This window comes from Helicoverpa armigera, chromosome 8 (genome assembly GCF_030705265.1).
Source record: "Helicoverpa armigera isolate CAAS_96S chromosome 8, ASM3070526v1, whole genome shotgun sequence".
Lineage (NCBI taxonomy): Eukaryota > Metazoa > Arthropoda > Insecta > Lepidoptera > Noctuidae > Helicoverpa > Helicoverpa armigera.
The window spans coordinates 5,805,415-5,820,595 of NC_087127.1; the positions used below are offsets into that span (position 1 = coordinate 5,805,415).

At 34.6% G+C, this 15,181-nt stretch overlaps 2 protein-coding genes across 4 annotated transcripts in view; both read right to left on the reverse strand.

The window, feature by feature from the left end:
• LOC110372763 (serine/threonine-protein kinase unc-51) overlaps window positions 1-9,838 on the reverse strand; it is a 36,394-nt gene extending 26,556 nt beyond the window's left edge. Inside the window, exons 1-2 of one of the 3 annotated variants that reach the window (XM_049837899.2) lie at window positions 8,268-9,838; window positions 3,742-3,918 (exon numbers count right to left, since the gene is read on the reverse strand). In XM_049837899.2, the coding sequence (XP_049693856.2) occupies window positions 3,742-3,918; window positions 8,268-8,393 (303 nt within the window). In that variant the 5' untranslated portion in view covers window positions 8,394-9,838. The remainder of the gene's footprint in view (window positions 1-3,741; window positions 3,919-8,267) is intronic. The other 2 variants (XM_049837897.2, XM_049837898.2) reach the window with 2 other exon arrangements.
• Window positions 9,839-13,011: 3,173 nt separating this feature from the next.
• LOC110372798 (density-regulated protein homolog) lies at window positions 13,012-14,673 on the reverse strand. Its single transcript, XM_021329764.3, has 4 exons — window positions 14,337-14,673; window positions 13,959-14,129; window positions 13,621-13,760; window positions 13,012-13,296 (listed from the first exon to the last, which is right to left on the reverse strand). Exons 1-4 carry the CDS (start codon window positions 14,512-14,514, stop codon window positions 13,252-13,254), a joined length of 534 nt encoding a protein of 177 aa, XP_021185439.1. The 5' UTR covers window positions 14,515-14,673; the 3' UTR covers window positions 13,012-13,251.
• Window positions 14,674-15,181: the final 508 nt, after the last annotated feature.

Below are 15,181 nucleotides of genomic sequence, written 5' to 3' on the forward strand. Positions count from 1 at the left end.
TTTTCATCCATTTTTTGATCCAAAATGTGAATATATTTATCTTACTCTATTGTTAGTTTGATCAAACCAAACTCGTCTTCAAGAGCAATAAGAACGTAGGTAGTTTGGAAAAAAAAACGTGTGAAATATGAACTATTATTGCTTTTTCCAAATTTTCCCTATTCTTGGTGTTATAATATTTCATCGTAACGCTTACAAGATCATAGAGTAAGTTATAAATAAACGTTGAAAACGCGGATGATGCCAATTATTAGATTGTCATGGTCCGCAGCAGCCATGGCGACTATGTACCCCAACTATAAAGAAATCGTGCCAATGAACTTGAGTTTGGCTTTGTAGCGCGATGAGGGCATTGCTGTTTTAGTTTTTTACGCAACGAAAACAAGTGTACGTAATATTATGAACAACTAGCGTCGCAGGTATTTTGGCTATACGTAGACGTCGTTTCTGACTGACCTGCTGCGTCCACTTGACTCGTGTGCCCTTGAAGTTATTTATAATAAACACATACATTTGGAAAGAAACAGAATTCTAACAATGTTCTTCGCCAACTCTAAATAACAAGAACAAAGACAACAAATTACGCAAATTCAAGCAATATAAATTGTGACGATAATGTCAACAAGACATGCCGCTCTACCTCAATCTATGTCTATCGAACATTTTTCAACGACACCACGCGCACTATAATTACGGAAAAATACAATTAATAATTATGTGGTTCATTATCATCATGATGATCTAACTGAGCAGTGGGCAAGATATTTTATCGTATAGTGTGTATTCTCACAAGACATTTGGCGTCATTGGCATATAAATATTATTTCAAAGCGAATGCAACAATGACGATCTTTAGGGGAGCGTTGGCATGCTACTTTGTACCATAGTGTTATGTTATAAGTAGGTGCTCGCAATAATTATGTTGCATAAATGACACCAGTATTGTTTTTGTTTTTATTTGTTACCTTTTTCACGTGTAAGTGTAACGTATACGCAACGCGCCGGATTTGGCGTACGTCATGGTCGTCATTTCTGCGCATTAATCTATTTATCAGTAAAGCAAAGCAGACGCTATAGTATTATCTATGTGTTAGTCTACACGAGGCAAAAACACGTACAGAGACGACACGTGTGGGAGCGTAACAGACACAATGTCGCCGCTATAGAATACTCTTACTAATTCAGTGTTGCATCATGCATGGAGCATGCATATGCAACCACCTGCTAATTAGGAGATGAATTCAGTTTCGATTACGATACCTTTGTTACTACACTGAATGCTCCAATGTGGAAATACCTCTGTTTTGTAGGTACACTTTGTGTATACAGGGTGTGAAAAAATTATGAAAACCAGACGCTTCGGATTTGGAACTATTGCATTTTATATGGATTATTTTATGTCAGTAAACAATATTTCGTGGTAAAAACCCACGCGGTGAGGTAAAATCTTATGTATACCTTGATAGATCTTGTAGAAAATTAAATAATACCAGTCTCCATGGATATCACTCTTGAGAATTTGGACATTTTAAAATTGCTCCCAAATGACACTCCTGGTTGGTTGGCTTTGTGGTCTTAATCTGATGAAGTTTTTTTTTGTATCACAAAACGTTTTAGTTTACGTACCAATAGGTAAATTTTAATGGAACATTTTATCAGTTGTAAGTTATAAATAACAAAGACATTAGGTATTTCCTTTGAAACTTCTTATAAGATATGAAATGTAGACTTATCATATAATTAGGTAAGTATATTGTATTGTTTATGTTTCGGTTAAGCATTCTTCGTTTCGGGAGTATTGTTAAAGATAAATAGGTTAGTAGGGTATCGCAGTGCCATCGAGCGAAGCCGACAACACGTTGCCATGGAGAACACTTCACATTTCTGTCTCAGATAAGAATGTGTAATAATATTGAATGGCGGACTATGTATATTCATGAAACTCCGCCATTTTATCATATTCAGGTGCCTGTCTGTTCATAATGTCAAAAAAAAAGACAGTTGCAGTTATTTAATCCATATGCTTTCATTCGACATCGGCTAAAGGCTAATGAGAAAATTTGGCTGCTTTTCAGAAAAGGTATCGTTGTAAGTTTCTGCTCAAATGATTAAAATGAAATTGTGTAACGCGGGCTACGCCGCGGGAAGAAGCTTGTTTATCTGTACAATCTTAATTGTTGATATTCCTTGACCCATTACTGTTCAAAACTGCGCAATAACGTGAGCCGGATTTTCACTATCCGCATTCGGGGTAACAGATGAAATGAATTTAGGTAATGCGAAGAGTACGGACGGCTCACGACACGCCCTGGCTGCGTGGTAAAGCCGACTACTATTTATCTAATGCGTAGTGACCTTGCTGCGAATCCACATATACGCGCATGTCATGCGGAAGCCGGCATGGTTGTCGACACACCAATAAAAAACTCACTTCGATAAATGTTATGTACTTTTGCGATTTTAATGTAATTCTTCTATGCTTAATCAATTCGTTTCAGTTATAAACTTCTATGAAGTAGACAGAATCTAAGCCATGTGATAATTCAACGCTTATGATGCTAGAAGCTAAACTAGATTAAAATATACAACGTGCCCAGAACCACAACGTGTTTTTTTTTCAGTATTATACCTAACATGACTTTATGCATGGCTACTACTAAGTCCTTTGTCTAAGAAATAAATTGTATAAGTACCTACGTAAAGCTAAAACTGTGAGCAACTACGGTCTCTTGGTACATACTTTTACTACCATTTTGAATATTTATGAAGGAATAAGTAATAAAACTTTTTGTAAATTAAAAAGTTTAAAATAAAACGCAATTAAGTTCCTCGTTTTCTATTTACGCAATCCCGGAATTGTTAATTAATTAACTCTATTGCCATTGAATGCAAAGTTGTCGTTTCAATACATTTCATCTACATCGCTAGAACGATTAAATATGTATCAAGACATTGTTATTAATTAAGTACAGTGGCTAACATTATAAATGTCCATAACCCAGTAACCTTGCCCTTAATCCGCATACGATAAAAATGTCAATTACATTTGTGTAAATGCAAATTATTACTTATTAAATGTGTATTAAACTGTGATACTATAAAATGCCGCAAAGCTTTTATTGTCTGAATTTATGTATTTATAGTTCCTATGAATTATTATATTGGTTTATATAAATTATGATTTATGCCTTAGCATTCAACACAATCTTCTGCAAACGGAACCGATACGGATCTTATATGGGAGTTATTTTAGGCACTGTTTGAGAAATATCGCCTCGAGATTCCTGTTTACAAAACGGCGAATGGCAATATTTGATAAATAACTACAGCTCTCACGCGGACGCGACGGCTACACGATTCGTTGAAATCGGTTTGTGTGACATGTTTCTGTGTAATTCGATGCTGGTATCTTTTGCTCCAAAACTCTGAGTAAAAGGCAATAAACTTTACCGGATGAGTCACATCGAGCAACAACACGAACACTCAACGTTAAAAACAAACATACTTGTTGCAAATCATTACTATGTTGTATGCCCAGGTCATTTGCTTGTAACCCTTTTTTATAATAACGTCAATTAATTAGATGCATTGTATTCCATATTATGTACGTCTATGTTCCCTTTCAGTTGATTTAAAAGAAGATTGTTTTTGTGCAAAAGTCAAGTTAGTAAATATTATAAATATCAGCTTTGGTAAAAAAGGTGGTAAGGACGCAAACAATGTATTTATAAATGGACCTACCTCCATGACGACATAGACGTAGGCGGGGCTGTCCATACAGTCGTGCATAGCGACCAAATTGGTGTGGTGAAGGGCAGTCAGTTCACGAAGAATCTTTATCTCTTTGACCAAAATCTCTGAAGCTTTCTGGATTCCTTTCTTCGTCACCACTTTGACGGCGACTGATTGTGACGGATTCTGCAAAAAAGGAAAAAGAATTAGACGTGATATCACAAAAAAGTCAATGTTTCTGAAGTTAGCGTCTTTTGCTTAAAAGTAAATAATACTATACCTACATGAAAACCGAACCTTTTTTTTTTCATTTTAGAGAATATTTTATTGAAGATTATATTATAGATCCTTCAATAAAAGCAAATGCAATTTGCGTTTCTTAGGAACTTCGTGGTGTGGTTCAATCTCATACGCGAATTACGCGATCCAAGAACAGTAAGACTGAGGTCTATGAATGAGCCTCATTAGCTTAAGAATCATTAAATTCCATAGGAACTAAGAAACTCGGTAAGTACAATTGCTAGATTGATTTCACGTGCAGATTATGCTTTGTGCGATGAGATTATTTTTTTGGAAAGCCATCAGTTTCTTCATATGCAAGCGTGATTCATCACGTGGCGTGGCCATTAGGTATATGTTTCACCAAATCGTATATGTTTACTTTAATTATGCTGCAGTACACATTTTTTATTCAAACTCTTTTATGTTACATCTGAGCAATACCGTTTAACCCCCGTTTTAGCTTTCCTCTTTTTTGTAACACCCTATATACTTTAAAATTTATTAAACAACGTTCTAAATTATACAAAATCATAATTCATTCATTCATATATAGTTTCTTGACGCATTTTCCTGAACATTGCTCTTTTGTTTATTCTACAAAGCGGGAGAGTTCAAGTTGCAAATTGGAACGTGCAAGGATTTATTTTAAGTCGTCGATGCGATTTGGTTTAATTTGCTTTTATCCAGAGGGTGGTGCGCCGGCGCAGATCTAACATTAGCCTGCCCTACATTCCGTAGGCTCGAGAAGCGATTACAGTTTGACCTGATTTCAACACAAGCCCCGTACGAGATTATACAGCAATTCCATCTTAGATGTATCTTGTGACGTACCCACCTCTAGCAGCTCGGTTTAGATACTTTAAATCAAAGGATAATAACAATTATAAATAGAGCAATTAGTTATACTATCCACACCTACACATTTCTTATTAATTACCTAGCTAGGTATTGATATTGCGGTGTCTGAAGTGCGGTCACGGTCACCGTTCGTGGTGCACTTCTCACTTGCCAACGTCATTCGTTTGCCAATGCAATTACGTTGTTACATCATTAAATGTCATGTCAAGAAAATTATACTAGCTTACTATAGCGATTAGTTGAATAACCTTGGGAAGTAGATTACCTATGTTATATGGAAATGTCGTGGAAATGCACGAACACTAAAAGTTTGCGGATACTACGAATTATAAGTACCTTTGTACCTATGTTTGGATTATTGTATTTATCAAATCGATATGATACACAAGGAAGGCCGATTTCGCAAATGTAACTCCTGCCTCCTTAACTCTTGGCTAAGATGTTTTCTACAATCGTAAACGCTGTAGCAATGTTAATCAATATTTCAAATCGATAAATCACGTGGTCATTTCATTCTCCTAACCAGTTACGATTGCAGAAAATCTTGACTAAGATTTCAAACGCTTTCAAACTACAGGATTATCTGCTTGGTTGTCACGCGTATGCGGGCGACAACTGCTACTGTAAAACCGCTCTAATTGGGCAGTTTAATTAACACACTCATGGCTCATATTATTAAACTTAGAGTTTTTGTAAAACTTGATTGTACAATTCTTATATCTGCAATCTTATATTTTTTTTATTTAGAAGTCACTCTTTTGAGAAGGACTGCTGAAACATGGTGTGGTTTGCTAATTAGTTGATATCCTTAGATTGATACAAGGCCCAACGGAAGCCGTTGCAATGTATTTAAATGCTTTTAGATGGTCCTGTGTGCACGTGCCTAGTATAACGCCCTTGAGGTGTAGGCACGGTGCGCACGTTGCGTGTCGCATTGTGCGGCGATCTATTGTCCACTTGCTTTTAAACAAAGACGAGAAACCTAATGCTCGTACTGCACTGTACACAACTTAACCAGGTAAGCTGGTTAATGACGTCAGCTCAAGTAACATCTTGTTGGAAATAAATGAGAGGGTTTACACTATGTAGTAATTAAGATTTAGTTGCAATTTTCGAAATCATATCAAACATACTAGCTAGAGATAGGTGTTCTACAGCGTGTAAATGGTTCAATTTCCGATATTTAATGTCATTTCAGGATTCGCAAATCATTGAGCGAATATACTTACGCCCGGTGCGATTATGTTAAGGGCTATGAAAGAAATTCGGCCGAGTGTGAGTTCTGCTCGGACACGAAGTTTTTATATTGCATGACACACCATAACCCGTATTTATTATTCTAGCGGGAAATGAAAGGTGCGGTTTGACGTCACCTTTTGGACCACCCTGTATAATGTCAAAAAGTCTGCATTGAATTGAAATGATATACATAGTATTAAACACTAAACAGGGTTTACGAATAAGTTCTGTTTTTAAGTGCATACTCACACACGCAAATTAACCTAGTTATTAGCAGCTGCAGACAGAAACCGGAATAGGCGAGCAGCTGCCTAAGTACACGCCACACGAGACGTTACTTCGAAATATAGCCGAGAAACTGAAATTTAAGTCTACTGTCTAGTAACATCTTTTATTAAACTGGCTTTAAGGAAACTTCACCTACAAACATACTATACTACTACTTTCGATAATAATATAGTAAATCCAGGTCAATCATTAATGTCTTGATTTCATAAGTAGAGTAACAACCTATTGCTTTTGAATGGGACAGATAGAATTGAAAGAAGTGATTTAACTTTTGAGACTATCAGAAACAACCTATATGATAGAAACCTTGATCATGTAGGTAATATTCAAAGATGATTTGGATGGTAATTTTAATAATGTGGTAGGAAATTAAATATTTCTCTGTTTAATATTGTTTTTCAAATAACAGTACTTGATGACGGTATGAGTAACCTTACCCTACAAAAAGTATATCAACATAAGGTAACTTTATGTTTTTTAAATATTTTATTTCATGCAATAAACATACCAGAAAAATAAATAATTTTTAAATTTAAATATAGCTATGAGACATGTTTGTAATTATATCTTGTAGACCATCAAAGAAAACAAGAAGGGAAATTGCAGGAAAAAGAACTGGTATTAAATAAAAAATGCTTTACGCTACTTAGGTACCAAGCAATTAGTGAATTGAGTATAATCACTGTTCATCGAAGCTATCCATATGATCAATGATGGGCATTTTTCTTATTCACACTTGGGTGTGCCACAGTGGGTGTAGGAATGCATAGACATTTCCATAAACGTAGAATTCCCTCATATATTAGCTCTTTACTTACAAAATGTAGAAACTTGTTCTTTATATTTTAATGCTCAGAGAATTCATGATAAAGTTCGAAATCTGTGTAATATGGCCTGGGTAAATGTGAAAGAAAGTATGAATGAATTGTTATTGTATCATGCAAAAACTACTGAATAGATTTTGATGAATTAACATGGAAGTAATAAAGCACTTAAATTTCAGAATAACTTATGGGCAATTTTTATTCATTAAGCAGGAAGCACTGAATAGAATCTAGTTACTCAGAAAAGTTGTTAATGAGATTTAAAATTTTATACAGCATTTGAATAACATTTTACAAAGATAATACATAGCCAAGCAAAATTATGTGGAAATAGTAACTATGTCTTTGTAACATAGTTTAAGAGAATCAATAGTATCTTATCAGTTTTGAAATTAGAGCATAGCGATTTGCAGTGATTTACTGCGCTCAACTGCTTATATACAAAATAATTTGTGTTTATTTACTATTATTTTAACTATGTATGTATTACGATGAGTGTATATCCTTAAAGATACTCCTTTTTTGGTTAAGTAAACTATAGTGTAAAACATCACCAACTGGCTGTTATAAAATTTGACCTCAAATATAACTCCAAATAAATCATTTTTTTTTTATTGTAGTTTTCTGCAAAACTGTAGAAAAAAATTACATCCATTATCGAGACTAATAACTTAGAGTAAATAATAGTAATGTTTACAAAGTTTTATAGGTTATTTATTAACAGCTGATTACAAAAATTGAATTTTCAAACACTTCCTACAAACAACAACATATTATCTATTATTAATGGCATTTGCGTCAACTACTTAGACTAGATAACACATTATTTTGATACTAAAATGTATTGCGAAATCAGTGCTATATACTCTGCAACATAATACAACAAAATGCCACCACCCACCACAGGAAGAAATCAATAATTGTAGATGCGTAAAACAACAATAGTTGTATTTTTCGCACCTAGGAGTATTTAGGTTTCTCTAATATAAGTTGTAAAGACAAGTTAGAACAAAAGCGCGTCATAGATCTTGATATCATCCATACCTTTCTCTTCCTTCCTTTGTATACCATGGCGAAGGCTCCATGGCCTATAATGTCTTGTTTGGTGAATTCGTATTCACCAACTTGGATGACTTCCATTTTCACAAGTTTTCCCTTGACCACAGACATGTTTCTTAGTTTATATTTATTTACAGTCTCATACAATAAAAAAAGATCAATAACTTATTTAGGGATAATGGATTACGGAACTTGACTGAGCGCTACATTATGATCACAACTAGCCGCTAATCACTTCCAAGCTTCCATAAAAAGTAATAATTTCACTTTGTTCTACACTAACGTTTCATCATTATTGTAAAACCAAAACACAACACACAACGAATGCAAAATGAGTAAAGTGATTTTATTTTGTGTTGTTTAGTAGGAGTGGGTGATACAAAACGTATATAGATATTGAATCTATATATTGGTGCAATATCTAAAATCCGATATCGGCTTAATCTGAATCTATATATCGGGCGAAACACTATATTGCTCCAAAACGTATCCGAGGGCGAGTATGAGCTTGTCGTACGTATCGTATTAAACCGATTTACCGAATAAAGACCGAGTATACACGATGTGACACGATCTCTAGTCTCTACACCGACGAAATAACTTAGCAGCCGGCCGAGAGAGGGAGCGCGTGATTAATAAAACCAACGTAGAACGTAGCTTAATAATCCGTAGGTACTATTCTGAACCTTATGTCAAATGCAATAAGTCTGTTTGAAGAATTGTTTTAGTATTTTGGCAAGATTGTTAAAGGAATTTCAACTTTCTTTTAAAGTAATAATGATGCATATTACATTACATAATTTGCAAGGATTTATTAACTTCGCGCATGACGCTTGTTGTCCTCTGGCCTTGAACTAGAAAGCAAAGAAATTTTAAAATTCTATTTTTTAGTTTCGTGCTAGCAATTATTGAGTGAGCGCATTATTGTTGTTCCTCATTATTACTTACTTACGATTTGATTTTCTGTTAATTTGTGTTAGTTTAGTATTTAAAATAGTTTAATTTCTTAACTTGAGTATTAATGTGTGTAGGTATTAAGGTGTAAATAAAATTTAAGTGTAAAATTAGAGTAGGTTAGGTACTTATATTGAAACATTTTGTGACTCGTGTTAAAAACTATTTTTAAAAATGTCTCGTATAAATTCGAGTATTTTATGGGACTATTTTGACAAAACAAATTTAGTGGACAAAAAAGCCAAATGTCGTGTTTGTGGTGACAGTTATAGTTATAAAGGTACGACAGGCAATCTAAAGGCACATTTAAAAAAAAAGCATTTAGATGCATATACGAGAGTTGCTACCGGGCAGCAAGATATTACGACTTTCCAAACTGCCTCAGCAAGTCAGATTATTGCCGCAGATTCATCTGCAACACCGTCAACATCGGCTACAATAACTACGTTAGCAAACCCAATCGCCTCAACTTCAACAGCAGCGAATCCAACAGTTTCACCCCCACGTCACGTAAGACAACAAGGTATAGAAAGATATGGCGCCACTAAAAAAATATCAGGTGACTTGAAAAGAAAGATCGACAATGATGTACTAGACTTATTCATAGATAGTTATCACCCTTTACATTAGTAGAGGAACGAGCTTTTAAAAAGTTATGCGCTGGATCCCTGGCTATCAACTCCCGACTAGAAAAACTATTTCTAACGTCATGATTCCTGCCTTGTACAATAAAACGAAGAAACTTTAAAACGACATTGGGTAGCATTGAACATTTGTGTCTTACAGCTGACTTATGGACGTCAAGAGCCAATGAATCGTATTTGGCTGTTACCGGTCATTTTATCACGGAGGAGTTCGAGCTAAAGACCATCTTGCTGGACTGTTCTAATTTCGAAGATTCTCATACGAGTGAAAACATTCAGAGTGTGTTAAATGATGTAATGAGTAAATATGAATTAACATTAAACAAAATTAATTTTATAGTAACTGATAATGCGGCCAATATTCAAAGAGCGGTTACTAACATCGGTTGGAAGCATTATGGATGCTATGGACACACGCTTAATTTGATTTTACAGAATGCCATTACAAGAGAGCAGACTCTACAGTCCGTATTAGATAAAGTAAAAAATTGTGCGCTTTTTAAAAAACAGTACCGCCTTAGAGAAATTATTAAAAGCACAAACTAATGATCAGCCAAACTGCGTACCAAAACGTTTGATTCAAGAAGTTCCGACGCGCTGGAACTCCAGCTTTCACATGATACGGCGCTTCGTGGAACTGGAACATTGCATTAGGTCTACAGTTGCAGTCATCAGAAAAGACCTTCCCATTATTACCAACGAAGAGTGGTTGCTACTTGCCGAAGTCACAAAATATTGAAACCGTTCGAGGACGCGACAGAATCGATGAGCGGCGAAAAGTATATGACTGGTAGTTCAGTCATAGTCATGACACGGTGTCTAATATCATCATGTGATAAACTCCTGGACGAAGAATTCTGTGATGTATCTAAAGAGCTAATTTACACTTTAAGGACAGGACTAATAACCAGATTCTCCAATCTTGAAAGAAGTGGAACATTTTCGGTATGTACATTTTTAGATCCTCGATACAAACTGGCTGTCTTTTCTGACGAAAATGAAATTATAAATACTAAGAAACGAGTCCAGGACTTAGTAAGTGGTATTATAGCGCAGGAGAGAGCGCGAGAAGAGGCACCCGTCTCGGCATCTGAGGACCACAATGCTGATAAGTTTTCACCATGGACAATTTTAAACGAAATAGTGGGAAAAAAGCAAAATGTCGGGACACCGGTGTCAAAAGCCATTAAAGAAATAGATGGCTATTTGAATGACGACCTGTTGCCAGTTTTCACAGGAACTACGTGGAACTGCCCTCTCGAATGGTGGCGCAAACATAAGTTTACATATCCATACTTGGCGAAACTATTAAAAAGATATGGAAACATCATGGCGACGTCAGTTCCATGCGAGAGGATCTTTAGCAAAACGGGACTAATTATAAATGATCGTCGCACTCGGCTGACAACATCAAAAGTAAACCAGCTCGTATCTTTGAACGTAAATCTAGATGAAAACAGATTTAAATAAATGCTGAACAAACAACGTAAATAGTTGAAAATGTAAAAAGACAATGTAAATAGTGTAAATATAAAAAGTTTGTATATATCATCAAATGAACTGTTAAATACGCCTGCATTATTTTATCGTTCGGCACCTACATTTAGGTATAATTTATTATAAAACTTTTCATAACAGACAATAATGCAGCCAGTCCTAAGCCTGGTAAAAGTATGAAGGACAGTTCATTGATGATGACGATTGTATGTTTTCTCTAACTACGTAATAGGCTTTTTCATCACGTGAAATTAGTGATGTTTAAACTTCAGCTAAGTATCTAGACAAAACCGTTGTTTGTAATTTAGCTCCTTAGAGATACATCGTATTACGATATTTACAATATCGCATGCCTAGGTGGTTCTCACTCACAATACGCTTTATGGAATGATACAACATCATGAGACGGATTACGCGTATCTGTTAATATATAGTTTCAGAAAATATATAGTTTCGAAATCCGATATCAAATATCAATATATAGTTTCGATTTGATATTGTGAAAAAGCTATATTACCCACTCCTATTGTTTAGCGAAGTAGAAGACGATGTTGCCCACTACGAAAGACAAATAAAATACCATTAAAAAATAATTGTTACCGTTCCACGAAAAAAAAAGGAACACAGGTATTTATTAAATTGGAAAATATTGTATAGGATCCGTTTTTACTTTATTAAGAATTATTAATTTATAATTCAATGTATAAAGCTAACATAAAGCTTAAGGTTACAAGCAAAACATAGAAGCACTATTTGGGTGTATCGAGTATACAATAGTGCGCTGTATTTTTTTTAAGATAAAAACAACACAGAAATATAATTTTAAAAGCATGAGCCCCAACTAGTGAAGCTTGTGACTTGAGAGCCGCATGTTAAAATATTTTCGGGATTTTTACTTGTGGTTTATGAATGATAGTTATCTCTTCATTTTAAGTACGAGAAATACCAGTGCTATGAGGATAAAAACAACATAATCATTTTGAAAACGCCACCTTCAGTTTGTTATTATAAAATACCCTGATGGAATCAGTGAATCTGATGAAATTCTTCATGGGATGGGATCATTGGGAGTGTGCGACAGCAACGCCATCTAGAATTAGCAAATCTAACTGGTTGTTTCCATAGATATAGAATAGTAGATAGATCGGCAATCGAGTGTTTTTTTTAGCGGAGCCAAAACTGAAATAGGCACATTAGCTAAGTGACTTTTTCTTGTACGAGTAAGTATGTGCTGATTTCCTTATGTTATTTACATTTGAGCTTGATAAATACAGTGCCCTACCGTATTCGTTTTTGGACTCATACCACAATATCTGTCACGCCAATCCATCAAACTGTAGTGGGATCCTAAATCTATGGTTTTTTAAAATAGGATTTCATAATTAAAAACTGTAGGTGGACTACATGGAACAGAATATTGTAATGATTTGTTCTGAATTTCTATCACGACGTGCGCTACGATCGCCTCACCCACCAGATTTCGCATGGAGCAACCACATTTTATTCTTCCCTGAAGATACCTGTGAAACTGTGTGTGTGTTATTAAATATCATAACAAGCTTTGTGTTCTGATTCCAGTAAATTCGGCGCAAAGTTGATTTATAGTTTTCAAGAATGAAATAGAAATTGCGACAATCTTTCCACATCTTTATTCAAATTATGAAGACCATAATATAAATAAGAAAATGTTGACATAATGCTTTAATCCTTAATATTTTTACTTGAAGAATTATCTTCTTCAATGGTTTTCTTTTTATTGTGAAGGGAAAAACCCAATAGAAGTAAAAAAAGGTGGAGACTTAAACACTGACCAGACAGCAAAATTATTAAGTAAAAAAGCAACATCAGTTAATATCAATTCTCTAAAGTTGTGACTATCTTTTTTGATCTCCCAAGTCTTCAATACTATCTTCATCAATCTGAAACAACATTACATAATTTAATATGTTTTTTGGTTTTAAGGTAAGCCTTTAACATAATTCAAGTGAGATTTATTTTAGTTTGAAGAATTTTACTAGTAGAAGGTAAAAATATAGAGCATACTTAAAAAAACATGTAGGTATATCAAATAAATGAAATCATTTTCTGTTTCTAATGATGTGGCTATTGATAGAAGACTTGTTTCTGAAATGAGTCTATAATCTATGGCATGTGATGGTCACTATGTTACACAGTAAATTATTTATGATATGCAAAAGTGCATATTTTTAATTTATAAATAAATAAATAATAAAAATGAATACCTCAGGCCATTTTTCGGGTATAATATCAAAGAGATCATCTTTCACATCTCCTTGGATTACAATTTCATCATCCCCAGTAACAGAAGAGCCACAAGCAAACTTTGTGCCAAAGAATTTGGCAGCCACCTTCAAATCAATATCTGAAAATAAAAAAATATTTTGCCTTAACAAATAAGCATTGAACATTGTGAAGCATTGACACAGTGAATGGACACATGAACACTGAAGTGGTAGACAAAATTGCAAGTCCAGCATATATTTTTTGCCAAAAAGGATTTTGTAGGGCTTGAGAAGGGCATTTTATAACATAACGCAAGAAAAAGGTTCCAAATACCCACCAAAAGTACTCAGACCAGAGACCACAGTGACAGATTTCTTCTTGCCTCGAGGGGCCCTAGATACTTGCACTAGCTTGGGGACATCTTCCTTTTTCTTTGACTTCAACATGCCTTTTCCACCACGCTTTTGTCGCTTCTTTTCTTCTTCACCGCCGGCATTTTCTTCTTCATCTATAATAATAAATTAACATTTGATGAAAGGTATTGGGTGCCATGATTGGTTATTTTTAAATTTTCAAACTTTTTTTCAAGTATAGCTTTAATTAGCAAGATTATTTTCGCTTTAAATAAGTTCTAATCCATCAATATTGACAAATTAGCAGAAAACTTCGTTAATACACTTAACCTAGCATCCAACAAGTCACACAAAAGGCTCACCAATTTTCACTTTCTCAAATTCCGTGGGCAGGTTTTTTTCAAGCCATTGTTTGCATTTATCATATTCTGGGTAGTATTCACAATATTCTATCGGCATAGAACAATTACCACAATACTGAACCTTTATTGGATAGGTTACACCTTTCCGAGGGCCCATAGAAAGGTCTCTGTCACCCATTTTGAATTTCTATTTGGCTTCTAAAAAATATTATCGCATGCTCTATATTCTAATGGACTCAAATTTACACGTATTGAAATGCTATAGTTTATAAACTTTAATTTTTCAACCGCAGCAATAATTTCTTCCCTAATGATCGCTATTGGTCATTTGACAAGTATAACATTTTGACATTGCTATGTCTTGACATATGACAGCATGTTAAACATTCAGACTGATGCCGTGTCTTTTAAGTCGAGTTTTTAATATGAGTTTGCAAGGTTTTAATGCACAGAATGACGGTATTTATGTATACAGTAACACCGTCCTTTTTGTACTGCAGGTTAAATATAAAATAAAAACCTTGTTCAGGGTATTTGTTACCTAATATTTGTTCTAGTAGCGGTTAGACCAGGTGAAATAGTAAACGGAAGAACCAGTGGAATCATGCCCTAATATTTATCTATGGTTCGTGTTATAATTTTAACCGATTTCCATACAAGGAAGAGGTTCTCAATAAGCTTTTTGTTATAGGTTTTCGGGCAAAGGTACAATAACTCTGTTTTTAGTCTCAATTTCAAAGGGCATTATTCCGAAAAAGCTATATATTTTACAACCACTGTGATAACCTTTCCTTGGTCAACGAGAGACAAGAAATATTTACTGTGAGTTTTAAAATAAAAATCTC